Consider the following 27,515-nt stretch of genomic DNA (forward strand, 5'->3'; position numbering starts at 1 on the left):
GTATATGATTCCATTTATATGAAATGTCCAGAATAACCACATACATGGTGACAGAAAGTACATTAATTACCTAGCGCTGTGGGTAATGGGAGGATTAGGAGTTTATAGTCAGAGTACTGAGTTTCTTTCTGAGGTGAAGAAAATGTTCTAAATATGATTGTGGTGATGGCTGCACAACTCTGTGACTACACTAAAAACCAGTGAATTGTACATTTTAAATTGGTGAATTGTATGTGAATTTTATCTCAACAAAGGTGTTAGGAAAAATCACTAATAGAACTGAAAAACTACAAATTAACCAATTTCCTTACTCACGTAGATTTCTTAAAATTGATACTAGGAGAGTCCTCAGGTTTTCCTTGGTGAAAATTATGTATGCTCCCCGTCTTCCACCAAATTGTTGCTCATTATATTTTGATATGGTTTGACATCACACTTTCTGGTATTATGTGGGTTTTATCATTACACATCTGAGAAATTCTATTATGTGTTAGAGAATGTATCTTTATTTTAATTACCTTTTAACAGACTTTCATCAATATTTAAAGCCATCATTGTGGTTTTGTAACCCTATTCTTAATACTAATGGTTTTCAGAGAATAGGTTTGAAAATTGTCTTTTGAAAATCGGGGAAGGTGGTATTAATTGTACTCTTTTTTTTTCCCCCTCTGCATTGCCTTTGTGTAAAGGGTCTCTATTAACATTATCTATGTGTCCAACTAGTATATGGCAGCTTAATATTTGACATAAAGTAGAGGTGGAACTAGTAGTTACATATATAAGGTGGTGTTAAAATGATCACTTTGCATTTGGTGTGCTAGTCATACTTCTTTAGTATGTTATTTGGGTATCTTAATGGCTTTAAAAAGTTTCTGCACTAATGGAATTTAACAAAGGGCATTTCCTAAACCTTCATCATGAATTTTTAAATAAACAATACCAATGGATTATACTTGAAAACACTACTGTGGAATGCATTACATACAAAAATTTAAAGTGAATTAAAAATTTAAAGTGAATTTTTTAATTTTTTTGAAATTTAAGACTCTTCACTACTACTTTGTAAGTTTTTAAAATCTGAATTAGGTTTAGAGTATGGCGTCAAACCGTAACTCTGAAAATAGACAACCCATTTACCCATAATGCATTACTTAACTCTTTCACTGCGTTAATTGGTTTCAAGGTTTTTTTAATCAAAATGTGTCAGAAATCTGCAAAAAATAAAAAGTTGATAATTTTGACTATTTTATGTTTTTAATAACATTCTGAACTGCTTTGTACATAAATGACATTATATTTATTTTAAACCTTTGTTATATGGTTTAAATAATAAATTTACCATTATATTGAATTTTAGCAAAAATTCTCAAAACATACCAAGTGGCATCAATTAGATTTAAGTATAAATTAGAATCAAATGGCATTGATGACATAAAAAATTTATTACAAAATGTTACACAATATGGCATATACAAATCATCTTTGTTGTTTAGTGCAAGCCACAGGAAAACATATATGAATGTCACAGCAAAAGTGTTAAATGAAAGTATTATGTGTATATTATTTTTATTTTTAAAATATCATAAAAAGCAGCACACCTCTAATCTCTCTCCCCATAGGGAAATATTTCTGTTTTGGTCCTTCATAACTTTGGAATAATGTATAAATTACAACTTTTAAAATAAACCTTATCAAACATACATTCAGAAAAGTATACAAAGCACAAATGTTTAGGCTTAATGAATTTTCACAAAGTGAGCATCTGTGTTGCCCCATCTAGATCAAGACATAGAATATTACCAAGGACCCCAGAAAGCCCTACCCTCTACAGTAACCACCATCCTGATTTCCAGCACCACTGCTTAGCTTTATATATATATATAGATGGTTTTTAAATTTTATACATATAGATGGTTTCCTACAGTGTGTTCTTCTGGCACCTTCCTTGCAGCATTCTGTCTATGAGACTCATCTGTGTTGCTTTATCTAGTAGTAGTTTCTTCTCATTGCTGGATGGTATGAACATACTAGAATATATCCATTCTTCTTTTGATAGACATTTGGGTTGATTCCATTTTGGGGTAGTTACGAATAGCATTGTTCTAAACATTCCTGGCCTTCAGCTGTACATATGTACACATTTGGGTAAAATCCTAGGATTAGAATTAACTGGGTTAGAAGGTATCCATCCATGTTGCTGAAGAGTTTTTCAAAGTGGCTGTACCAACGTTAAAAAGCACAGTACTTGATTTATCAATGTTAGGCTATAAAAGATAGGGATTTAATTCTCTTCTATTCTCTGCTTTGAAACTTTAAATTAGTTTTTCAGTTGGATATTACTATAACTTGAAATAATCTCTGTTCTCCCATTAACTTTGGAAAGTAGCTTTTGTCCACTTGTGGTAAGAGAAAGATATTAGACACCTTCCCCCTCAATTGTATTATTCAAAACAGGAAGAAGCCCTCTTTGATACTGAGAGGAAATGTACAGAAACTAAATTTGTGCCACATCATATGATTAAGCAGTGTTAACAAAGGGGAAAAACTCATAAATAAATGGGGTTAACAATATAGAAGAGAGCGTAAGGTAAAATTACTGATTGGACAATAAAATACTAGAATAAAGCGCTCTCTCCCATGCCTACTACCATCTGTATTAGGGTAGGGATAGCTGTTTAAAACATTATTCTCAAAATTTCTGTGGCTTAACATGAGAGAAATTTATTTTCTTGCTTCTCTATTAGTGGCTTTGGTGTGGCCAGTATGTGGCTTTTTGTGTCTGGCTTCTTTCACACGGCTTAATGGTTTCGAGGTTCATCCATGAAACCTTGTAGTTTAATAATTGTGGTGTGGGTGTTCTTTGTAAAAGCGTGACTTTGCTTGTCAGTACATGGGATTTAGGGCCCCAGGCTGCTTTTATTTCTGAGGGTCTTGGAGACCTCTGCATTCAGCTAGAATGTGTGCTTCTAAGAATAAAAGTCTTGTTGCAGAAGGGACAGTCATCACTTGGGCTCACATTCCATTGGGACTCCCACCTAGATGTAAGGCCTGGCAGATGTGGTCCCTGGCTGAGCACTTGTCCAGCCAGCATCGCCAGCTCACAGGATATTGGAGGAGTGTAGGTTTTTGCTGGATAACTAGGGAGCCTTCTCTGCTGCACCATCTCCTTGAAGCTAAGACCAGAATAATGTTTTTAATTGAGGTAAAATCGGAATACAACATTATATAAGTTTCAGATGTACAGCATTGTAATTCAACATCTGTATACACTACAAAGTGATCACCACCAAAAGTCTAGTTATCATCAAGACAAGAATAATTAATGTTCATTAACTTGGGATAATTGCATGTCTGTTGAGATGTTAATTAAGTGGTGAGCTTTATATAGGGAAAGAAGTTTAGCTTTACAAATAAATGGCATTTCTTGCTTCCTTCAGTACGACTTTCTTGTGTAATTTGTTTTAACTTTAATTTTTTTACACTTTACAGATGGTTCACCTCTCATTCAAATTTAGGAACTACCTACTTCATGTACATCCGTTTTACAAACAACTAAGAAAGAAAAAAGCTGTCAGCCTGTGGTGTGCCATTGGTTGTAAACATTGATTACATTTGATTTAACCCCCCTTTCCATCTTTTTTCTCCTCCCTTCCCTCTAGTTTGTGATTGGCACAATGGAAGAAGCTGGAATGTGCGGGCTAGGAGTGAAAGCGGATATGTTACATAATTCTCAGTCAAACGCTATTCTTCAACATCAAGACTCAAATTATGGTGGCACAAATAACAAGCATTCACTGGAAGAGGATGAAGGCAGTGACTTTATAACAAAGAACAGGAGTTTGGTGAGTCCAGCGTACTGCACACCAGAGGCAAGAGAGGAAATTCCTGGGCGAGAAGCTCGAACAGATCCCCCTGATGGTCAGCAAGATGCAGAGTGCAGCAGGAACAAAGAAAAAGCCTTAGGTAATAACCTCTGCTTAGTGCTTGGGCCTTGGCCCACGCAGCTCCTTTACTTATTCCTGCAGCACAGGTGATGATGAGGTGGCCAGTACTGAGGTGGTGTTGTTAGGCTGCTGCATCTGTTGTCTGTCGTGGGGTCTGTCTGTCTGCTGCAGTTATGTGTGGGTGCCAAGATAGCGGAGTGGGGAATTCTAAGTAACCAAGAACTGGCTTTTGCGAAAACATTGGGGGCCAACTTGATAGAAGTAAACGTGACTTGCCTTGTTTGCATCTTTCATGTAGTCCAACCTACATTTACTGTGAAAACTGTACATTTATTTGATCACTTTATTTAAAAATTAGTCATAAAACTTTAGAGGCGACATAGTGTTATCTGTAGTTCAGAAAGTGGTTTAAGACTGGCTTTCAACGGTACGTTTTCTTTCTCCTGCTGTGTTTGACATTGAGTACTAAGAATGTGATATGTTGAATCGCATGAAATCTAAAATCCCCTTTTAGTTTAGTCTTAGTGGTTGCCCCTAAGTTTTTTATATTTACTATACCTAAGATTAACAGTGTTTGATTTGTATGGTTTTCTATATGCTAAATTAGAGTTATCCTTATTAAATCCATTTTTCTGCAAACTTAGAAAACTTAAACATTTATGGAAATACAAAAATAATTTTAATTCCTTACAAATAAGACGAATTACTTCAAAGTTAGCAGCCCCAATTGTGTGTGTAAAAGCAGATAGTCTTAAAGTTAACACATAACATGACCATGTGACCCAGAAATTCTACCTCTAGAAATGTGCCCAAGAAGATTCAAAATATGTGTCCATGCAAAACCGTGTACACGAGTGTTTGTGGCAGCATTATTCAAAATAGCTAAAAAGTTGAAACAACAGTTACCATGAACTGATAAGAATGGATAAGAAAATGTGGTATATTTGTACAGTGGAATATTGTTCGGCTATAAAAAGGAATGTAGTACTGATACATCTTCTGTGGGTAAACCTCAAAAAAATTATGCTAAGTGAAAGAAACCAGACCCAAAAGGCATTCTATGATTCCATGTTACATGACATGTCCAGTATTTGGCAAATCTATGGAGACAGAAAGTTACAGTAGTGGTTGCCTGGAGGAAGGAGCGGTGGGCAGTGACTGCTAATAGCTGTGCAGTTTCTTTGTGGGGTGATGAAATGTTCTGAAATTAGTGCTGATGGTTGCACAACCCTGGGAAGATAGTCAATCATATACTTTAAAAGGGTGAATATTTTGGTATGTGAATTGTATGTCAAAAAAACCCAGATGGGAGTGTGAATTTAAAAATCATCATAAAAATTGCAGGTTACATTACGGTTACTTCTAATTATATTCAATAATAATGTTCAGTGATCTCTTAAAATTCTTACTGGCCTTGGGCTGAAAGAAGGTTTTGTTACTAAAATTTTATGTGGATAGAAAAGTACTCTATTTTGAAGTCAGCCTGCTTTTTTCGTCATAGCAGTTTGAATACCATATACCAAAGTCATTTTAATATGTTTTTAGTGTAATATCCTACATATGAGTAAATATTTAAAAAAATAAAAATGGTACCTACCACCCAGCTTAACAAATAAAACATTGTCACTTATTTTGAAACACCATTTTTCCCCTCCTGTCTAAGCCACCTGCTTCTCCCTGCCAAAGTCTTTAAGTATTGTTGTTAAGCTCTTTTCCCCCAAGGAGGAGCTATCTTGACATCTTTTTATTTACAATGAACTTGGTTAGCACACAGAATATGCTTACTAAATCATCAGAAATTACTGAAATTGCTCATAGAAAAACAGATGTGTCACAAGTAATTATGTGCATCTTAGGCAGAGTACCAGTTGAAATTCCCTTTGAACTTGCTTCTGTATTTGTACTTGGTTAGGAGGAAGCTTTTAAAAATATTCTGCCCTTTGTAACTTGCCCTTTGTCTTAACTTGGACATTAGTGGTTAAGCAAGGGACTTTTTAAGCCTTAAGCAAGAATTCTTACAAATAGCCAGCAGTGTTAGTGAGTGAAGACATTTGGGGGTGATGTGGGGAGAGAGGGGTGCCTGCTAATCCAGAATTTAAAAATAGCTTTCTTAAATCTCTTATTTCTAGTTATAGGCATAAATTATTTTACTCTGGGTGTCAGAACATAGGAAGTGTTATGCAGAATTTGCAGGTTAGATTTGATCTCATTCTTCTTCCAGGACTTACTTCTTATCTTGTTCATCATCAGGAAAAGAAGTTTTATTATTGATGCAAGCCCTAAACACCCTTTCAACTCCAGAAGAGAAGCTGGCAGCTCTTTGTAAGAAATACGCTGATCTCGTGAGTATTAAATCAAGGGCGTGAAGTCCATATAAAGTATAGCAAAATGTGTATGTGCTTGATAAGAGTTTTAAAATATGACTTGATGTAGCTTTAAATGTAAAATTGTATTTTATTCAAAAATTGGAGAGGAGAATCTGATTCCTTGGGGCTTTTTTTGTTGCTTGTATGACATCATTTTATAAGGTAATACATACAGAACAGTATAATGCTAAGATAATGGTATAGATTTTGTAAAATTCAGTCTTAGTGTATTTCTAAGTCAGCCTTTTCATGCCTGTGTTATGATGCTTTTTGTCATTTGGGGTGTAGTGGTTCCTATATTTTTTCCCCAAGGGAATTCTAGAGATAAAGGCTCTAGCCATTATGATTGAAATTGTGAGTTAGATGAAGTAGTCTTCTAAAACAGTATTGTGCCTCAGGAAATTTTTATTTAGCATCTACTATGTGCCAGGCATTCCTTTTTCCATCTTGCAGAGAAGCTGACCTCATTTGTTCTGGTCCTATGTTATTTCAAGTAGCATTAATTATCATTGACAATTTATATGCATTTTCATCTGTTGTTAAAGCAGTTATTCCATGGTATAAACACTACTTTTTGTCACTGACCAGCTCTAAAAATGAATTCTGTTTATTACTCGAAGAATTACACATAAAAGCCACAAACGAAAACACCCTACACCCTTGCTACTTAAAGTGTGATCCAAGAGCTGACCGTATCGTGGTCACCACCTGGGAGCTTGTTAAAATGGAGACTCTCAGGCCCCAACCCAGACCCAGTGAATCAAAATGTGCCTTTTAACAAAAGTCCCAGTGAGTTGTGTGAAGCTGAGAAGGATTGCCCTAGGCGACTGTTAGCCCTTTCTTCTACTAACCTTTAGCAATCTTGACTATTCTTGGCTCTTTACTCTATAAAATTTTAGATTCAATCTCCTAGTTCCATAGGGATAAAATACCACTTGGGGATTTTGCATTGCATTTCCTGGAATCTGTGGGTGCATTTGGGAGGATACTTCACATCCTCGTGAAATTAAAGGAAAGTGAAAAATGGGTATCCTTATGAAAAAAATGAAATTAGATCCTTATGTATCATACACAGTGATCAATTCCAAATAAATTAATGACTTAAATGTCAAAAATTAAGGTTTAAAAATCTTAGCTATCATTTAAATTTATTTAGATATATTAATAGGGGAGTATTTTTCCAAACTTGGGTTAAGGGAAGGATTTCTTATAACACAGAAAGCACTTTCAGTGAAAGCATTGCAAAAAATTGGCTATATTGAAATTAAGACTTGCTGTTCATCAAAAGACACTTTAAAAGAAAGTGAGAAGACATTACAAACTTTGGAGAACATTTCTAACAAATATAATCTACAGAAGGTTTAGTATCAAGAATATCTAAGGAACACCTACAAATAAACAGAAAAAGAATAAATAACCCAATGGAAAACTGGGCAAGAGACATATAAGAGGTATTTTACATAAATGGAAAAACATGCAGATATACAGATAGCTTAATGTAAAGGTACATAAACACAAAGAGATGTTTGAGCATATTAGTGGTCAGGGAAATGCAAATCGGGACCACAACGCCGTGGCATAAAGTAAGAATTCTGATTGCACGAGTTGTGGAGAGGAAGTGCATCTACATGGCCTCTTATAAATTGTTGATGGAGAAGAAATTTGCCAGCTACTCTGGAAGACAGTTTGGCATTATCATGGGAATAGAACACATAGAAATCACTGCCTAGCAACCCCACTTCTAGGTTTGCACCCAAGAGAAATTCTTGCATGTGTATACCAGGAAACACATGAGAATGTTCATACCATTATAGTACAATGTGGAAACAACCCAGATGCCCATTGACAAGAGAACAGATCAATAATGTGTTGTGTGTGGTATATTTTTTTAAAAGTGGAATATTAATGCAACCTGTGGGCCAAATCCAGAGAGGCCTGTTTTTGTACTGCCTACAAGCTAAGAATGGTTTTTACCTTTTTAAAGTGTTGTTTAGGAAAAGACGACGCAACAGATTCCATATGTGGCCTGCAAAGCCTAAAACATTTACTTTCTGGCCCTTTACAGAAAACGTGTGCTGTCCCCTGATCCATAGCTACATGCGAACAATCTGGATGTGTCCTAGGCAATGTCATCTATACCTGTGCTGTCCGAAATAGTAGCCGTTAGCCATGTGTGGCTATTTAAGCTTAATTTAAATTAAAGAAAATAAAAAGTTTCGTTCCTCCGTTGCAGTAGCCACAATAAAGTCAAAACAACTAAAACCAAAATGATTTCTTTTAGGACCACACACACATGATTCATGTACCATAAAAGGAGAGCAAAGAAGTAGTGAACCCAGGATTCAGGATTGTAGTTACCTTGAGTCGGGAGGGCTGGAGTTAAATATGGCAGGTGCAGAACCGGTCGTCTCTCGGAACTGTGCCACAGCCCGTGGTCCATAGTAAGATTACTTTACGAAAGTATTATACAGAAACAAAATTAATTTTCCAGCAGGGATTTCCATAAAGGCATTTTGAATTAAATTTGTTGGGATGACTGGTTAATAAGATTACATAAGTTTCAAGTGTGTACAGTTCTATAATACATCATCTGTACATTGCATTGTGTGCTCATCACCCAAAGTTGAGTCTCCTTTGAGATGTGGTACATTTATACAATGGAGTACTACTCAGCCATAAGAAAAGATAAAATACTGCCCATTTGTGACAACATGGAAGGATCTTAACAGTATCGTGCTAAGTGAAATAAGTCAGTCGGAAAAGAACCATATAATTTCACTCATGTAGAATATAAAACAGAAAGCAATAAATGAAGGAACCAAACAAAAAAACATAAAGGTATTTTTAATAACTAAGCACATCTCCTGTAAATATGCTTGGTATGTTTTGATAGGCCACAAGGTGTCACTCTTGTTCTTGAAATTGTGACTCAGCATCATTTCTTTCAGTAAAAGGTCAGTGAGTCTGCCATCTTATCTTTAAGTGTTGATTTAACCTTGAAATAGACTCATTTGCTCCAAACCTAATTTGCAGTGATTCCCCTCTCACTGCAAAGAACCCTAAGCGCTGCTTAAGTTCTAGTCGGAGGACTGTTTCATTAAAGCAGCCTGTGTGTATTTTCAGAAAAGTAAAACTCTATGGTGTTGCTTCCTAAAAAGTTTTCCGAAAATACCATTTTTATTATTTTTAAGAAGAAATAGAGATTAAGATTGTTTTGTTCTTACCCTAAGTTATTTGCTTACTTTCCTATCATAACTGGAAAAAGGAAGGTTGGTGGATTAGAATGGCATGAAACAAAATAAAATATTACACTATAATATTTGGTTCTTGAAAATGTGTTCCATAGCTCTTACTGTAATTCTTCTAGCCATAACTCAAAGGTTTTCATTGTACTTCCTAAATGTAAAGTGCTTGTTATTTTAGCTGGAAGAGAGCAGGAATGTTCAGAAGCAAATGAAGATTCTGCAGAAGAAGCAAGCCCAGATCGTGAAAGAGAAAGTTCACTTGCAGAGTGAACACAGCAAGGCTATCTTGGCGAGAAGCAAATTAGAGTCTCTTTGCAGGGAACTTCAGCGTCACAACAAGACGTTAAAGGTTAGTTGGTTCATTTTTCTGTTTTTCAGGGGGAACGAGTTAGCTCATTTTATAATTACCATGTACCTGTTTTAAATAAATCCTTGTCTCTACTTGGAGACAGAACTGCCACCTTGCTTTCTGTTTGCTTGTCCTGCTGCTGCTTAGTGCCCCCCACACTTGGTCCTGGGGATATAGATGAGATTGATGTTTAGTGCAAGCTCTCCTGCTTGGAGCCATGGCTTAGGAAGCTCCAAGTTGCCAGGTTTCTGCTGAGCACTGACGTAGTTAATTACCATGTATGAGAAGCTGACATGAAATGAGAAGCGAGTGGGAACAGACTTGAGGCAGAATGAGTCTGGGAAGGAAGGCATGTGCTGAGCTCCTCCGGGGCTGCCCTAGTCCGTTCACCCCCAACTACTCAGTTCCTAAGGACTTTTAGAATAGTGCTTACGCCTTGGCCGATCATAAAGGAAGAGGGAGCAGACACCCAAAGATTTATTGGTACCAACAGGGGAAGAAGGAAAAAGCAGGCCTGGGGGCAGGCCCATCCTTGTGTACAGTTTGGTTTGATTTTGACTGAGCAGGATCTCAGACTGCCCACCCACCACAGCAAACCCCTAAGGCCCTGGAATCGAGGTGCACTCAGGAAATGGGTCTTCAGAAATGGGAACCCTTGGATTTAGGTGTTAATTAAAGTAGGTGGTATTTTTTTCCCCTAGCAAAACAATTATTTTGATTGGACTGATAACTGCTAAGGCACATAAAAGTCTTTTAACACTTGTATCCTAGTAAGAGATGCAGGTAGGCTTTTAAAGATTCCATTTGTCCCGTTGCCCTCCAGAAAGTAGAAGGTATGACCCAGAAAATAAGGAGCAAGAGGGGATCTGTCTCTTGAAGCTGATTTTAGATGCTGCCTTGTGGAACCAGCCAGAAGGGTATTTGGGAGCATAGGTAGGGGGAGCTGACTGCGTGGGCAAACTCCCTGTTTTTCAGTGTAGTGAATTGTAGATGGTCACATACCGGTCGCACTTACTTATGGCAGGGCAGTTTGTGTCTCTTGTTTTATCTACGGTGGAAAAGCTGCTTGCTTTTAAATGTAAGCCTTCTGGTCATAAATAAAGGGAAGGAATTCCAGTTCAGAAGTAACATTTCAGGGCAGCAGTAAATGAACCCACAGAGCAGCAGCAGCTTTTGTGAGCATCTTATCCATAGGTCTATACCATTAACAGAAATTATTTTTAATAATAAGGAAGAAAATATGCAGCAGGCACGAGAGGAGGAAGAAAGACGTAAAGAAGCAACTGCACACTTCCAAATTACTTTAAATGAAATCCAAGCACAGCTGGAACAGCATGACATCCACAATGCCAAACTCCGCCAGGAAAACATTGAACTGGGAGAGAAGCTGAAGAAGCTCATTGAACAGTACGCACTGAGGGAGGAGGTAAAGGTGTTTTGTTTTGACAGCTTCTTGTGATTAGCTAGAACTTTCCACCATTGACTACTAAAGCAGCAAAACTGTTGTCACAGGGTGTTTTAGAACTTTGGTATATGAGTAGTGGAAGGCGGACCTTTATTAGGAAAGGCTCAGTCACCACAGCAACAGGAGGATGCTCTGGGGTTGTCACAGATGGTGCGGGAGGCAGTGGGTTTGGGTACGGGAGGCAAGTTCTTGGAGACATGTTAAGTACTACTTGTCTTCCATGGGATACTGTGGAAGACTGATTTTAACATCCAGATTTTTTCCCACTTACCTAGACAAATAATGAATAAATATCTGGCTCCCAAATACCCCATCTCTCAGGTATCTGTGATAATCTATACAGTCTATACCATCATTGCATGACATCTATGTATTTCAGATATTTTTTTAATGGGGGTTTTATACTGTTTGGGAGAAAATAAGAACCTATTTCTAAACCCTCATACATATACCCATTGAAGTAAAGAGTTTACTGGAGGGACCCATGGCTGCTGATCTTGGTTGTTGGCCTCCAGCTAAGACTTAAGATTGTGTCATCTTCTGGGCGTTACTTTATCCAGTTTTCAAGGCAAACTTTAGATTGATTTGGAGTTTTACATATAATCCTTCAAAAACTGTTAGTTTTTGAAATGATTTTATCACTCTTCTGCCTTTTTTTTTCCTTTTCTTTTTATAATGGAAAATTACAGTCTTAAACAAAAGTAGAGAATACGAGGTCTGACAATTCACGTGGCTTCAGTAGATGAAACCATAGTTTCAGCTATATTCCCATCACCTTTCTCTGGGTTATTTTGAAGCAAATCCAAGATGTCATACGATGCCACTCATAGATTTTGGAGGGTGTACCTCAAAAAGATAAGGATACTTTTTTTACCCACAATACCATATTCACACCTAAAACATTAACAATAATTATTTAATATTAAATACCTAGTCATTATTCAGATTTTTCTGGTTGTCTCCCCCCCATTTTTTTTTTTAAAACTATTTGGATAACAATCCAAATAAAGTCTGTCCTTTTCACTGGTTGGTATGTCTCAGGTCTCTCACATAAAGATTTCCTTTTCTCTTTTTTTATTGCAGTGTGTTTATTGAAGACTTTTTTTTAATCCTAGAGAATAAATTTTCTATTAGATTATAAAGCCCTCAATTTTCTTATAATTATTCTTTTAGTTTTGTTTAATATGACAGTCTGCCACAATCATAGATGTAGAAAATTTGAAAATTGTATGTTTAAATCACATTACTTGTGAGTTATGTATTTTGAATATTATCTTTGGTCAGGAAGAACTCTTTCTGCATTTGAGAAGGGATGTTCTGATGACTATTGTACATAAATAGCCACTTAACAATTTTGTTTGGAAATAACATCCCTTTACCAAATGTTTACTCCTACCAAACACCTTAACGTAGTGTAACCCTTGGCCTTGAGAGCTCTGTGGCGTGGCTGTGGTCATCCCCCCATAGGTAGGGGAGCTGAGGAACTTGCCCGGGGCCGTTCCTACTATCACAGCATGCTGCCTCCAACTGAGAAGTTTGGGAAAATTGAATGCGTAGAAAGACTCCGAGAATTCCGGGTATGATGTGTGGGTTAACAGTTTGAGCTCCTTATCCATTGTTTTCTTGATGACAGTTTGAGCCTCATTGGTATTGGAGGACAAAAATAGGAAGTACAGGCATGTGGCTGCCAGGGCTCTTGATGGCCCACCTGTGAAAGGGAGGGGCACGGGGGTGATAAGGGAAGGCTCAGCTGCTTAGGTGCAGGACAGAAAGACAGTTATTATGAGCTCTGGTGGCATTAGCGGGAAAAGCAGAGTAAGAAGCAAGGCATTGTAACTCGTGTTATGTTTCCTCGTCATTGTGCTCCTTTTTCATTGAGTGATGGAAGAAATTTGATTTTTCCCACAGCATATTGATAAAGTGTTCAAACATAAGGAACTGCAACAGCAGCTTGTGGACGCCAAACTTCAGCAAACGACACAGCTAATAAAAGAAGCTGATGAAAAACATCAAAGAGAGAGAGAGTTCGTAAGTTTTCTTAAAAAAGAAATTATTGCCAAATTGTAACCCAAACCATTTAAACATGTAAGCTTATTCTACATTTATTGTAGCACATGGGTCATGCTCATTGGTTTTTTGCTCTAGATTGAGAAGGGCATGTGTGTGTTAAAAGGCATTTGGCTTTTTATTTCTATTTACCTTTTTATGTAGAAGATACACTGGAGAGATTAGACCACGTTACTGGAAAGATCTGCACTTATTTGACTTTTCTGTGCTTAGAATATTTATTTTACTTCTTAGGTAATAGTCATCAAGTTCAAGAATTATACCAGTATTTTCGCACATTAAATTTAGCAATTCAATTTAATATCAAGAGTTTCATATAATACTGGTACATTTTGTTTTGAAATTAGGGAAATTATTTGTTTAGTTGTAAAATTTTCTGAGATAACATTTTAACAGAATTCTCTATACCCTAATCACTCAATTGTTCTCAGAGTGTGTGCTCAGATTTTATTGCCTGTTCATAATTGTGAATACAGTGGAATCTCATTGGGTATGTATATTCAACAATAAATTCAAATTCAGCAATAAAAGCAAGAAATGGTTATAATGAGGACTGTTCATCCAGCTTTCCCTCCAGTAGCCTCGGCCCCGAGGTGAGCCGATATGAAGACTTGGTTCCTTGAGTGGCCCTCATGATGTAAACATGTTGTGCTGAGTGCTTTCATGTGAACTGACAGTGCTGTCCCGTGCATAACCGATGATGTGGTTGTCATATTCAGAGTTGGAGTGTAAATTTCATGTATACACACACATGTGCATACATATATACTTTCTGGTTGGTTTAAGGACTTTTTGAGGCTTATTTTGACTTTGTGACATTTTACTTCAGGGACTGAATTTAACAGCTGCCTATTATGTATGAAACTTCACTGTATAATTTTCTTGAAAACCCAAGTATATAAATTAAAGCTCCCACCTCCCTCTCCCCCACTTGTTAAAAAGTGATCAGAAACCAGGTCTCTGATTTCATTGCTTTGCTCCATAACCTTTCACCCTGCTTCATCTTGCCTCTATGGGGTAGAAGGGCTTTCTGAATCACCCAGGTAATGTCAAGATTCCTAACCATGCTTTCTGCTAATACTACACTTCTTATTATTTTCACCTAAAACACAATTTAACCCTGAGTTTTGTAAACCTATTATTAGGCTTCCACGGTACTGTCTCTAAGCAATAAGGTTATTCCTGCTTTCCTAAGTGTTAACAAGTGGAACAGACTGAAGATACAGGTAGCTGGCGCTTGATGTAACAGTATTTCACCTACAGACTTGTGGTTCTTGCTGAAATAATGAGTGGAAGGATTGAGCCTGACTATCTGGTCATTGGACGTTGTAGTCATACTTGTAATTACGATTAGTGTTTTGCCAGAATGTTTCTGTTTTCTAGTTGTTAAAAGAAGCAACAGAATCGAGGCACAAATACGAACAAATGAAGCAGCAAGAAGTACAACTAAAACAGCAGGTAACTTGACAGCAGGGGATAGTAGAATTTGTAGGAAAAATCTGTGGTTCATTTGGTATATACTTCATATCTCCTCTAAGATTCTTTTGCTTGTTCCCAGCCAGAACTGAGAGAATAGCTCATGTGTCCCTCTTGGAGTTTTCCCCTTGATTTAGGGTGACCAATTTATCCCCCCTTCGCCCAGGGCTTTCCTGATGTTAGCACTCAAAGTACTGTGTCCCAGGAAACACTTAGGTCTCAGGCAGATAGGGAAGATTGCTCATGTCATCTGCAGTGTCCCCTTTCTAATATTCCAGCTCTTGTTCCCCTTTCTCAGTCTTCCCATGTGTGTCAGCTAATTTCCAACTAAGGAAAAAAACTGATAAATCTTCAGATTTTATTTAGTTTTTTTGTATCAAGTGGAACCATATGAAATTGCTGCTACTTCTTTGATCTACAAAATGGCAATTTCATATAGTTTAACAACTGCCTGTTGATCATACGGTTCTAGTCCCAGGTGAAACTTTGGAGGTGTTTTTAATGGGGGCCCTCCGTACTTGACTTTTTTTTTAAGTATATGATACAGTGTTAACTATACTGGCCATGCTATACAGTAGATCCCTGGAACTTTTTCATCTTATGATTGGCAGTTTGTACCCTTTGACCAACATCTCCCCATTTTTACCACCCCTCATCTCTGCCAACCACCATTCTACTCTTTGTTTTTAAGACTGACTTTTTTAGATTTCACATATAAGTGAGAGTGCACCGTATTAGTCTTTCTCTGACTTCACTTAGCATAATTTCCCCAAGGTCCATCCATGTTGTCACAAATGGCAAAATATCCCTTTTGTATGGCTGAATAATATTCCATTGTGTGTGTGTATATACCGGGGGTGCCAAAAAAAATGTATACACATTTTAAGAAAGGAAAAAACTGTATTAAAGGGGCAGCCTGTTAGCTCAGTTGGTTAGAGCACGGTCCTCTTAACAACAAGGTTACTGGTTCGATCCCCGCATGGGCCACTTTGAGCTGCGCCCTCCACAACTAGATTGAAACGACCACTTGACTTGGAGCTAGTGGGAAAACGCACTTTAAAAAAAAGCACAAAAAACTATTAAACATTCATTTGATTAACGCCATCTTTTGAGCGAATGTCATACTACATGTTGCTACTGTAATTTAGTTCAACTTTGAAAAGTAATACATAGATAACATCTCTGAAAATGTGTATACATATAATGTGTGTGTGTGTGTGTGTGTATATATATATCACATTTTCTTTATCCATTCATCTGTCAACGGATACTTAGGTTGTTTCTGTACCATGGTTATTGTGAACAATGCTGCAGGGAACATGAGAGTGCAGAGATCTCTGTGAGATCCCGATTCCATCTCCTTTGGATATGTCCCCAGTAGTGGGATTGCTGGGTCATAAGGTAGTTTTAATGTTAATTTTTTGAGGAACCGCCATACTGTTTTCCATAGCGGCTACATCGATTTGTAATCCCACCAACAGTGCACAGAGTTCCCTTTTCTCCACAGCCTTGCCAGCATTTGTTCTCTCTTAGTTTTAGCCATTCTAACAGGTGTGAGGTGATATCTCTTTGTGCTTTTGATTGGCATTTTTTCCTGATGATTAGTGACGTTGAACATCTATTCATCTACCTGTTGGCCATCTGTATGTCTTTGGAAAAGTGTCTATTCAAGTCATCAGCCCATTTTTAAGTTGTATTGTTTGTTTTTTTGCTGTTGAGTTGTATGAGTTCCTTATATAACTTGGATATTAACCTCTTTATCAGGTATATGGTTTGCAGATATTTTGTCCCATTCCATAGGTTGCCTTTTCATGTTGTTGTGTCTTTTGCTGTGCAGAAGCTTTTTAATTCAATGTAGTTCTGTTTGTTGATTTTAGATTTTGCTGCTTGTGTTTTTGGTGTCATATGCAAAAAAAGTCATTGCCAAGACCACGGTTGGAGTTTTTTACCTATGTTTTCTTCTGTGAGTTTTAGTTTCAGATCTTAAATCCTTAATCCATTTCAAGTAAATTTTTGTGAGTGGTTCAGATGGTCCAATTTTATTCTGCATGTGGTTACACATTTTTCTAAGCACCATTTATTGAAGAGACAGTCTTTTTCCCCATTTTTTGGCTCCCTTTTCAAATATTAGTTGACCATATTTGTGTAGGTTTATTTCTTAGCTCTCAGTTCTGTTCTATTGGTCTATGTCTCAGTTTTTATGCCAGTAGCATACTGTTCTTATTAGTTTAGCTTCGTAGTATAGTTTGACATTAGGGAGCATAGTGCCTCCAGCTTTGTGCTTTCTCAGGATTGCTTTGTCTGTCTGGGCTCTTCTGTGGTTCCATACAGATTTTAGGGTTTTTTTCTATTTCTGTGAAAAATGCCATTGCAATTTTGATAGGTATTGCATTTGAATGTATAGTTTTGGATAGTATGGACATTTTAACAAAATTAACTCTTCTGATACATGAACACGGAATATCTTTTAACTGTTGTCCTCTTCAATTGCTTTCCTCAGTGTCTTACAGTTTTCAGTGTATAGGTATTTCATTTTGGTCAAATTTATTTTTAAGTATTTTATTATTTTTGATGCTATTGTAAATTGGGTTATTTCTTTTTCAGGTATTTTGTTGTTAGTATATAGAAACGCCACTGAGTTCTGTATGTTGATTTTTGTATCCTGAAACTTTACTGAATTTGTTATAACAGTGTTTTGGTGGAGTCTTCAGATTTGCTGTATATAAGATCATCTCATCAGCAAACAGATAATTTGACTTCTTTCTAATTTGGATGCCTTTTATTTCTTTTTCTTGCCTAATTGCTCTAGCTAGGAATTCCAGTACTGTGTTGAATGAATAGAAATGGTGACAATGGGTCCCCTTGTCTTGATCTTGATCTTAAAGGGAAAGCTTTCAACCTTTTACTGTTGAGTATGATGTTAGCTGTGGGTCTGTCACATATGGACTTGATTATGTTGAAGTATGTTCCTTCTATACCCAATTTGTTGAGCGTTTTTATCATGATTGGATGTTAAATTTGTCAGATGCTTTTTCTGCATCTATTGAGATGATCGTATGATTTTTGTCTTTCTATTAATGTGGTGTATCCCATTTATTGATTTGCATATATTGAACCGTCCTTGCATCCCATGGATAAATCTTATTTGATCATGGTGTGTGATCCTTTTAATGTGCTATTGAATCAGTTTGCTAGTATGTTGTTGAGAATTTTTGCTTCTATTTTCATTTGGAATGTTTGTAATTTTTCTTGTACGTATCATCATCTGGCTTTGGTAACAGGATAATGCTGGCCTTGTAAAATGAGTTTGGAAGTGTTCTCTCCTCTTTAATTTTGTGGGAGCGTTTGAGAAGAGTTGGCATTAATTCTTCTTTAAATGTTTGGTAGACTTCACCCGTGAAGCCACTGGGGCCTAGGGTTTTCTTTGTTGCCTCCCTACTCAATCTAGACGCCTTGGTTTTGTTCTAATGCAATCTTCCTCTGTGGGGTTGCCTTGTGTGATTTAAGGATACCAGATGTTGCCTTCCCACTCAAAGAAGAGGTACAGAAAAGACTTCCCATGTCCTTATGGACGGGGAAAATTAGGCTTGTACTTATAAATCACCCTTTTTCAGTTAATTAGATTGCATTGTATTGAAAAAAGTATTGTTAATTTGAAAAATGTATTATATAATCAGTTTCTTTAAGGTAAGGACTCTAAATTAGTTCTAAAATGCACTGATATATAGAGATTGGCCTGGATCTTTGTGAGCACCTCCTTGGAGTGCTATTTGTCTGGCACATTTTACATTGTGGTGATACTTACTTCCTACAAAGCTCACATAACTTAGGGTGAAAGTTCAGGACGTCTTTTGAACTTTCGACCCTAAGTTACGATCATGCTAGAATACTTATAGGAAAGCTGAACGTCTTATTAGCTCTATAAATTCAGTTATCCATAAAAATGGAGAAGAGAATCTATGTGGAAAAGGTATAAAAAGTTTGTACATGGCTTGGGAAGATGGAAAATGGATTTGAGTGCTGGCGGCATCACTGCTAACTCTCCAGTGCAAAGGGTCAGAGGGCCCATCTGTCAAGCTCACAGGCAACTCTGATTGTTGTACTGTTACCAGTGCCACTTCTATTGTCTGATCTCTGTCACCCTCAGTCATGTTCTCTAAGCACTAATTTCTTTTCCTTTGCTGTCACCTCTTCCTTTTCCTGCTCCCCAAATGGGGCTGTCCTTCCCAAGAGTCGGTCTCCTTCTATACCCTTAGCGTGTCAGTTTTCAGCATTTGTTGATGACCTCACAGTGTTAGTATTTTGTAATCTGGCCACATAAGTTCAGGTGTGATGGAAGCGCCCACTGACTGACTACCCAGTATGGCCAGCATTGAATTCTCACACGGGACAGTGTTCCTGGGTGTTCCATCTTCAACAAAAAAGGACCGCGCTAAAACTGCCATGCCTTCTAATGTCCCTCAAGTGCCAGCACTGCTCCCTTGTTCTGCCTGAGCACCGCCACCATTGTTCCTCTGTCCACGCCAGCAGCCTCAGAGGCACTGACAGTGCGTGCTCAGAAGTCCCCTGCATTCTTCTTTGCCCCGAAATTTCTATTCATCCTTGCCCTTGCCCTCACCTTTCTTCAGGCATGCTTTGGTGATCTTACAGGCCCCTTGTCCAGCCTGTTGCCACGGGTATCAGTGCTTTCAGTCTTTCTCCCTCCCACATAAGCAGAGCTTGCTTTTAAGTGCTCCCCACATGGCCCATCCCACCTGATACCGTGTTTCCCCAAAAATAAGATGTAACTGGAAAATAAGCCCTAGTGTGATTTTTTTAGGATGACATCCCCTGAACATAAGCCCTAATATAAGACCTGGTCTTATTTTCGGGGAAACATGGTAACTGGTGGGCGGGTTCCACTCCATCACACCTACCCCCTTCCCATCCTGTTCACTGGTTCTGGTTAATAATTCCTCACGCAGCACTGCTGAAAGTGGAAAGGCATCGCTTATGCTATTTCTTGGCCTCTGATGATCCTTTATTCTTCTCTGCTTTCCTTATATGTATTATGTGATCTTGAGCAAAACACTTTATTCCTCTGGGCCTGTTTCCTCATCCTGAAATTGAATGTAGTTACGTTAGATGAGCTCAAGGGTTCCCTCTTTTTTTTTTTCCAAGGGTTCCCTCTTGGTCTAAAATAATTCAGCCTACCTTTGAGGCCTAGCTCAGGCCTCGCCCACATGAAACTTTCCCTGACTATTCTGTTTTGAGCCCTCCTGTGCCCCTCTTCTCCGAATTCCTGTTCTAGGGGGAGTGAATGGTGATTCCACAGTCTATATTGTACTTGACTTGTTGGTTAGCATTATTTTCCCAGCTAGAATAAAAATTCCTTGAGGATAGGAGTTTAAAGAAAAATCAGTATTTCTGCCTTTTAGCTTTTCTTTTCTCTCTTAACTGTACTCCCACTGAATTCTTTCTCCCCAAAGCAAACCAATTCTTGGCTTCTGTTTCATTTTCCTGCATACAGTAAGGAATAAAATATCCTTGATATCAAGCTAAGAACTGTGCAGGTGGTATTCTAAAAGAATGATCTTTTTCCAAGGACAATTTTTCAGATGTAAGGAAGGGTGGGGGGGTAGTTCATAAAGGATTAGTTACATGTAATTTTATAGCTATACCACATCCCTCAGTTTTCATTATAATTGGTGGAATGGAACTAGTAAATATTTGTGCATTTTAAACATTACATCTACAAAGATGGCTAAGTCAACAGTCGGTGCATTTCACTGGGTTTTTAGAACTTCAGCCATCTATGTCTGGTATTAAAGGATTGGGTATGCATTTTTCCTTATTTCTGTCACCTATAAAACAAGTAACGTTTAATGATAGTGTGTTCTTTTTGAAAGTCTTTGGGATTTTAAATCATTTATCGGGAACTCAGAATATTTCATACTCTTTTCTGTAGCTTTCTCTTTATATGGATAAGTTTGAAGAATTCCAGACTACCATGGCAAAAAGCAATGAACTATTTACAACCTTCCGGCAGGAAATGGAAAAGGTATTTGCATATTTTTAGTAGAATATTACTTAAAAGGGAATTTATATAAGAAGCTATTTTAAGCACGATCACTACTTGGATGAGTTTATGTTGTTACGGTATCGTCTTAATGTCATCTTTTCTGATCCTCCATTGGCATCACGTTTGGTCATTTTGCCCTCAGTGTATCCCCATGTAGCTGGTGATCTCTGTGCTTCTAAAGTTCTATCTTTATTAAAATGAATTCCTCTATTAAATACAACTTGTTAGAAATAAAGTGGTTTCTTCTTTTGTTTGTTGTGTCTTTTTTTATTCACTTCAGGTCATTCCCATGCCCCCACCCCCTCCCCTTAACAAAAGATATCCAAACCCAGAGCAGTAATTACATATTTTGGTTGGTTGATATGTATATATTAGTGTTTTTGCCCTTTTAGCTTTTTTCTCTTAACTATTACTCCCACTGAATTCTTTTTCCCTCAACCAAACCAATTCTTTGGCTTTGATTTCATTTTCCTTCCTACAGTAAGGAAAGAGACATCCTTGATACCAAGCTGAGAACCAAAATACATTCATATCCATCCATCCATCCATCCATCCATCCATCCATCCATCCATCCATCCATCCTTCCTTAGTTTATCTAGCATACTCCCCTTAAAATGGGGACTTCTGAAAACTGGTGGGTTGGGGAGAAGTACAGCGGCGCCCGGCACTTTGTAAGCGTTCAGTAGATGTTAGTCGTGACTATCACTAGGTTTTACGTAGTGGCCAGGAGTGCACACCCTGGGTTAAGGTCCCAGGGCATCATATGTGGCCGTGGACAAGTTATTTAACCTGTCTTTCTGCTCCTTCCTCGTTAAAAATAACAAAAATCCCTACCCTTTATAACATCATATAGACAGTGCTTGGCCATGTTAAGTTCTCAGATTACCACCTTCAGATATTTTTAGACCCAGTAATCTGGAGAATTCAGTGAGCAGCAGATGAGTTCTGCCTGCCAGTCCTTTCAGCTGAGGCTCCAGTCGAGGGGGACTCTTACACAGCAAACGCCTTAGCTGGGCTTAGCTGGGCTCCAGCACACGTGCTGTTGAGGCCAAACTGTGTTAAGACGTGGGTTCCCCCATTCAGTATCCTTTTGGCGACTTCTCTGGACTTTCCTCCGTGTTAGTGGCTAGCGTATACAGTAGGTCAGCACTCAACCCATATATGCCACGTGTTCTTCCCACGGCGTTTGTCCCACTCGGCTTTGTGGTAGACTTTTGTGGATGACTACCCCGTGGCCCAGGGCACTGGCTCTGTCTTATCCTTGTTTCCCTTACCAGTGTCTGGGATCAGAGCTGGGGCACAGTCAACAGTGCATAAAGGGATCCTGAAAATGGGGCTCACTGACGGGCAGATACATCTCATTCTGAATCTCTGAAAACTGGGTTCTTGTAGATTTCAGAACCTTTTAATTTTGGGACCCATTTTATTGTTAGCAAAATCAGAAGTAAAACAGTCTTGTGAGTTGTGAGGATGACCAAAGCTAAGGATTAACTACTTTTTTTCTTGGTTAGTGGAGTCTTACCTAAATTACGCTTCCTTTAGTTCTGAAACTGATGTGTTCTTGGAGGCTGTGGTAGAGGAACGATTCTCAATCTTTTGGGTGGCTGAAAACCTCAGTCCTTACAAGGATCAGGTGAATTCCTGTATCTGATTCAGACAAAACTCACGAACATGGCCATTTTTCCATTCTAACTGGGGAGAAGGGATCTCGTCTCTTGCTACCCACATATGGGATGAAAGATGTACTTCATCTTAACTGGGCTCTGGTGTCTGCCAGCTTCCTCCACGTGCTGCTGCCTCAGAAACGGGGGAGATTCGATTTGTTTTCCTCACGATACGAAACCCTGCTTTGGTTCCTAGGAGCTTCTGAGATAAGCTCTGCTAGCAACAGACAGGCACAGCTGTCAGCTGGGCCAGGCAGGTGCAGTGACGGGGGTGGGGAGGAACGTTCAGACCTTTCTGTGGTGGTGCAGGGTGTAGAGTTTGAATTTAAATTTGCAATTGTGTTGATTCACAGATGACAAAGAAAATTAAAAAACTGGAAAAAGAAACAATAACATGGCGCACCAAATGGGAAAACAACAACAAAGCTCTTCTGCAAATGGCTGAAGAGGTGAGGTGGTTTCCTGCCACTGAGGCATGTTCTTAGTCAGGGGGACTCATGAAGTGCAGGTACCTGGCAGGGCATGGGACACGTGTTGTGACAGTGGTGATAGTTGAGGACTCTGGCCAGAGCTGGGGCAGGGAGGATCGCTGAGTACAGTGTGCGCTGACTTTCCTGCAATAAGTTGGCTCGTAGGTGTAGGGCCTGTGTGCGGCATTACATTTCCCAGTCCCCAGTGGGTGGGCCCAGGCTTGTGTTGGAGACAGCTGTAAAGCATCTAGATTTTGCTTGCTTCTACAGCAGTGGTTTCTCAACCTTGAGCTCGCATCAAACTGCAGCTGAAGTAAAGCCCAGATTGCTAGGCTCCACCCGGTTTCACTAAGCCCAAGGGGGCGGGGTGTCCTTGTTGGTGTTGATACTGGGCGTGCAGGGCATCAAGCACTGATCAGCTTCCCCAGGGAATAACTCACGTGCCTTTCTTTCTTTCTGCCTTGACTTAGTCCTTTCAAAAAGGCAGCCAAGTACTTTTTGCCAGTCTTACAAAGCTGAAATGTACTGTCTACAGCACTAGATTTCACGCCTTCAATCTGGTCATCTAAAAACTGGTAGAACAGAAAAACTGCAAAGTTGAGTCCTTTTCTCTTTTTAATCAGGCCCTTAATTTTCTATCTGCTAGTCTTTGTGATGAGTACTTTGAATTTCCTTAATGTTTTGTCAATGTTTAAAAAAGTGGATTTTGGTTATTTAAAAAAATGCTTTGCCATCACCCTAGAACAGTATTGTTACAAATGTATTTGTAGGTACGTCTGCAGCGAAGCAACCTCGAATGTTAGGTGTTTGAAGAAACTGAACGTGTTCAAGAATAAATCGTTTTGATATAGCTCAGATTACTTAATTTTTTGGTATCCAGGAACCGCATCCATACCCCGTGAACTTAATGTAAATCCTGTTGTTTTGTTTTTCCTTACAGAAAACTGTCCGTGACAAAGAATATAAGGCCCTTCAAGTAAAACTGGACCGGTTAGAGAAGCTGTGCAGGGCTCTTCAGACAGAGCGCAACGAGCTCAACGAGAAGGTGCAAGTCCTCAAGGAGCAGGTCTTGGGGAAAGCGGCCGGTGCGGACGCGGCACCTCGTGGGACACAGCCCTGTGCTGGCGCCCTGCTTTCTCCCCAGCAGCTGAACGCAGCCTCAAACAGGGGCCCCCGAGTCCCTGCAGAGGCGGCGCCCAAGGCCGCATCCCCAGGCGCCGGGCCAGCCATCGAGTCAGTGGACTGAGAAAGTATGATCACTGTACTGAGAGCTCTATTTTGTGTATAATTTTCTCTGTTAGTAGTAACTATTGGTTTTGTGGTGAAAATTTTCTTACTTTTTCTACCATATCTGTATTTTCTTAGAACTACTGGACTTCTGTGGTACAGGAGGCTGCTTAGCAGTTTTGAATAGTTTTACTCGACTACGTTTTCCTCAGCTGTGTGGCACATCAGCCTCATTGCCCTTCATTGGAATGCATGTGGTCACTGCCCTGTCCTTTCTTCCCTGCTCCTTGCACAGAATCATCCTAATTAAAATTTCACTCAAGACAGGGCTGACCATTACAAGGGAACTTTGTTCTGATGTGAAACAATATTTAAACGTCCTGCCTCCCCATCAATATTAATCGAAAAATATCAAGATGATTAGTTTTGTCTAATAGCCCATTTAAATCCCAAGTAAAAAACAAAATTCTAGGGTTGGACCAGAAACAGCGTATTTGATTTTTTGATATTTGTATCACTTGACAAATTGAGATCAGGCCACAACCCTCCAAATTCCTGTTTTGGCAAAACATGTACATAATGGCACCACTTCTAAACAAAGTAGTATATACAGGCAAATCACCAGACATGCAGGCCTAATGTTTGTGTGACTAACAATAGTCATACTGCTTTGGCTTCAGGTTACAGTTAGAACCAGCGCTGAATTTGGACCACTCGGATGCTTCTGAGGGGTAGGTGCTTTGTTTGCTTTCCATTTGGGATTTGGATACACATCTTCCACTTTCCAAAGAAAGCAGTCACCGATCAATGTGTAGCTTTCACCAAGCAAAAGTCCCTCCACTGCCTTCTGGCTACTTGAAATTGGTTGGTGTTCAATTGTTAGGAGAGTCCCACCAATCAAGTTCTCTAGGTTATCTTAAAGGGGGTTATCTAAATGGGGGATTTCATTATGGCTCACACTAACAAACTTTCATTTCCCAAAGAGACTGGAACTAACCTTTTTAACTTTGGGAAAACTTAGCAGAATTAAGTAGTCAGAATCTATTACATATGCTTTCTGTCTGTTTCTCACCGTTTTCTTAGTTGCTGTTTTTTATTTTTAAAGAAAAAAACCAGTATTATCAAGGTCTCTATACTTGGAATGCGGGAACTTATCAAAATTAAGCACATCACTTTTGGATTAACTTTGTTTACAGTGTTGAATATGGTTAAGTTATGCAAATAGTTCATCAAGCTTCAGTGATGAAAGTTTTGACTCTGTCCTTAGTATAATTTGCATTGAAATACTTTGTGAAATAAAAAGGCTCCACTAGAACTGATGTTAGCACATCCCACTGAGCAAAACTGTCACACTGACACTTTTTAAATTGCTTACTGGACTGAATAAACTCTGTTCTGTCCAGTTCAAGGGTTTTTCTCTATGTTAAAGTTTTATTTGTAAAGTCCTGTCACATTTATGATCTAAACTAGGTTGAAAGAATTGAAAATTGTCCAATAGATAGGGAAACAGCGCCTGGAGTGGAAGATTAAATGTAAGCTTCCACCATCCGTCATGTTAATCAAGGGGCTGGACAGTGGAGGAAAAGAAATCCACAAAGTAGGTTAATCACTCTCAGCATGGACTGAAAGCAGAAACATACTCTCCCTCCAACAGCCTCTTAGAAATACCCCCCCTGACTACTAACTGAAACATTGGACTCATTTTCCCAGGAGGAAATGTAGATATATATACATATATATACACACACACACACATACACATATATATGTATATAGACAAATATACCAAGAGTGCCAAAAAAAATGCATGCACATGACTTGTATTCATCTTTTGTTACTGGTATATATTATTAGAATTTTAATGCAATTCTTTTCCTTTCTTAAAATGTGTATGCATTTTTTTGGCACCCTCTATATAGATTTTATATATATATATGTGTGTGTGTGTATATATATATTTCTTACATATCTACTTTAAAATTAGTACTAATGATCACATTTCACAAGAATTCTGCTGGACGTATAGCTAATCTTAACGTTCTAAGCCATTTGTGTAGCCCACCACATCTCTGTGGTGCTTGTGCTGTGTGGAAGATCGTAACTCTTGGACCTGTTGCCTATTTTCAAGGGCTTTATAAAGCAATGTGATTAACAGTACTTGGCCTGCTGCTTTTGGCTTACACTATGTATTTTTAGCTAGATGCTGTCATGGTGTTTAAAGGGTATGGATTCTGTCTGGGATGCGTTTGGTGTCCTTTCAGAATCTGTCCTATTATCCTGTGAATAAAAACAAATGGGACCCTCTGAGGTCACCCTCCTAAAGCAATCACCTCACCAGCCCAGTGTTGTGGCTTTGTAGCACGCCCTGTTATATCTACCATATTCTAGAACACTGTAATGCTACTAGGCTGGCTCAGAAAAGGTTTAAATCTCAAATTCACTTCAATTGCATTTGTTGCACCGTCATGGAGTCTTGATGTGTGTTATTTATAGTGGCAGTAGACTCCTAGGTGTAAAGAAAACTTGGGTCTTGAAATAATGGACCATTTCATCCTCAGACTTGTAGGAGTACATTTCTTGGTCTTGAGACCAGTATGTTTTAGTTATGTATGCAACTGCCTTTATTACACCTGGTTATCACAATTCAGTTCTCAGGTGTTGCAGAAAAATCTACCTCTTTCAGACTGTAGATGGAAATAACTGTGAAAAAATGATGCAGATATCTTCTAGTTTGTGCTAAACACACTGCTTTATTTTTACAGCCCACGTCTTTCATGAGGATACAAATTGTTAAGAGGCAGTCTTGTTTTGCTTTTCAAAGACATTTTGTAGAGATTTTTCACTAATGTGAATCTGATTTTATCTACTCGATTCTGTATAGATTAAGTAAATATGTATGATAAATTTAACAGCTTCTGTGTATTCTTTCGTTACCCACGTGACCTTAGTTTTATAAGTTGAGTCCAAAGACAGTTGTAGATAGTTGGTTTCTCAGACTTTAAAAAGTATTTTAGTTACTGTACAATTTAATAAGGGATGGCTAACCGTCTACCCTCTGGGTGGCAGCAGACTCATAGTCAGACTACTCACTGTTGCAAAATAGGTAACTAGAAAAATTCTAGTGTCGCTGCTGTCAGAGCTTTAAAAAACAAGGACTATGGATTTCTCTAGTCTTGGCTG

The 27,515-nt window shown here is 38.4% G+C and overlaps 1 protein-coding gene across 1 annotated transcript in view; it reads left to right on the forward strand.

The window, feature by feature from the left end:
• The window catches only part of TXLNG (taxilin gamma), a 40,815-nt gene extending 16,014 nt beyond the window's left edge, over positions 1 to 24,801 (forward strand). The window contains exons 2-10 of the mRNA XM_019746309.3: positions 3,660 to 3,963; positions 6,195 to 6,286; positions 9,734 to 9,904; positions 11,136 to 11,330; positions 13,278 to 13,397; positions 14,820 to 14,894; positions 20,860 to 20,952; positions 22,992 to 23,087; positions 24,049 to 24,801. Of these exons, the coding sequence (XP_019601868.1) occupies positions 3,660 to 3,963; positions 6,195 to 6,286; positions 9,734 to 9,904; positions 11,136 to 11,330; positions 13,278 to 13,397; positions 14,820 to 14,894; positions 20,860 to 20,952; positions 22,992 to 23,087; positions 24,049 to 24,354 (1,452 nt within the window). The 3' untranslated portion in view covers positions 24,355 to 24,801. The remainder of the gene's footprint in view (positions 1 to 3,659; positions 3,964 to 6,194; positions 6,287 to 9,733; positions 9,905 to 11,135; positions 11,331 to 13,277; positions 13,398 to 14,819; positions 14,895 to 20,859; positions 20,953 to 22,991; positions 23,088 to 24,048) is intronic.
• The last annotated feature ends 2,714 nt before the right edge of the window (positions 24,802 to 27,515 follow it).

This window comes from Rhinolophus sinicus, chromosome 18, assembly GCF_057876585.1.
Source record: "Rhinolophus sinicus isolate RSI-liver-muscle chromosome 18, RSI-T2T, whole genome shotgun sequence".
NCBI classification, from domain to species: Eukaryota; Metazoa; Chordata; class Mammalia; order Chiroptera; family Rhinolophidae; genus Rhinolophus; species Rhinolophus sinicus.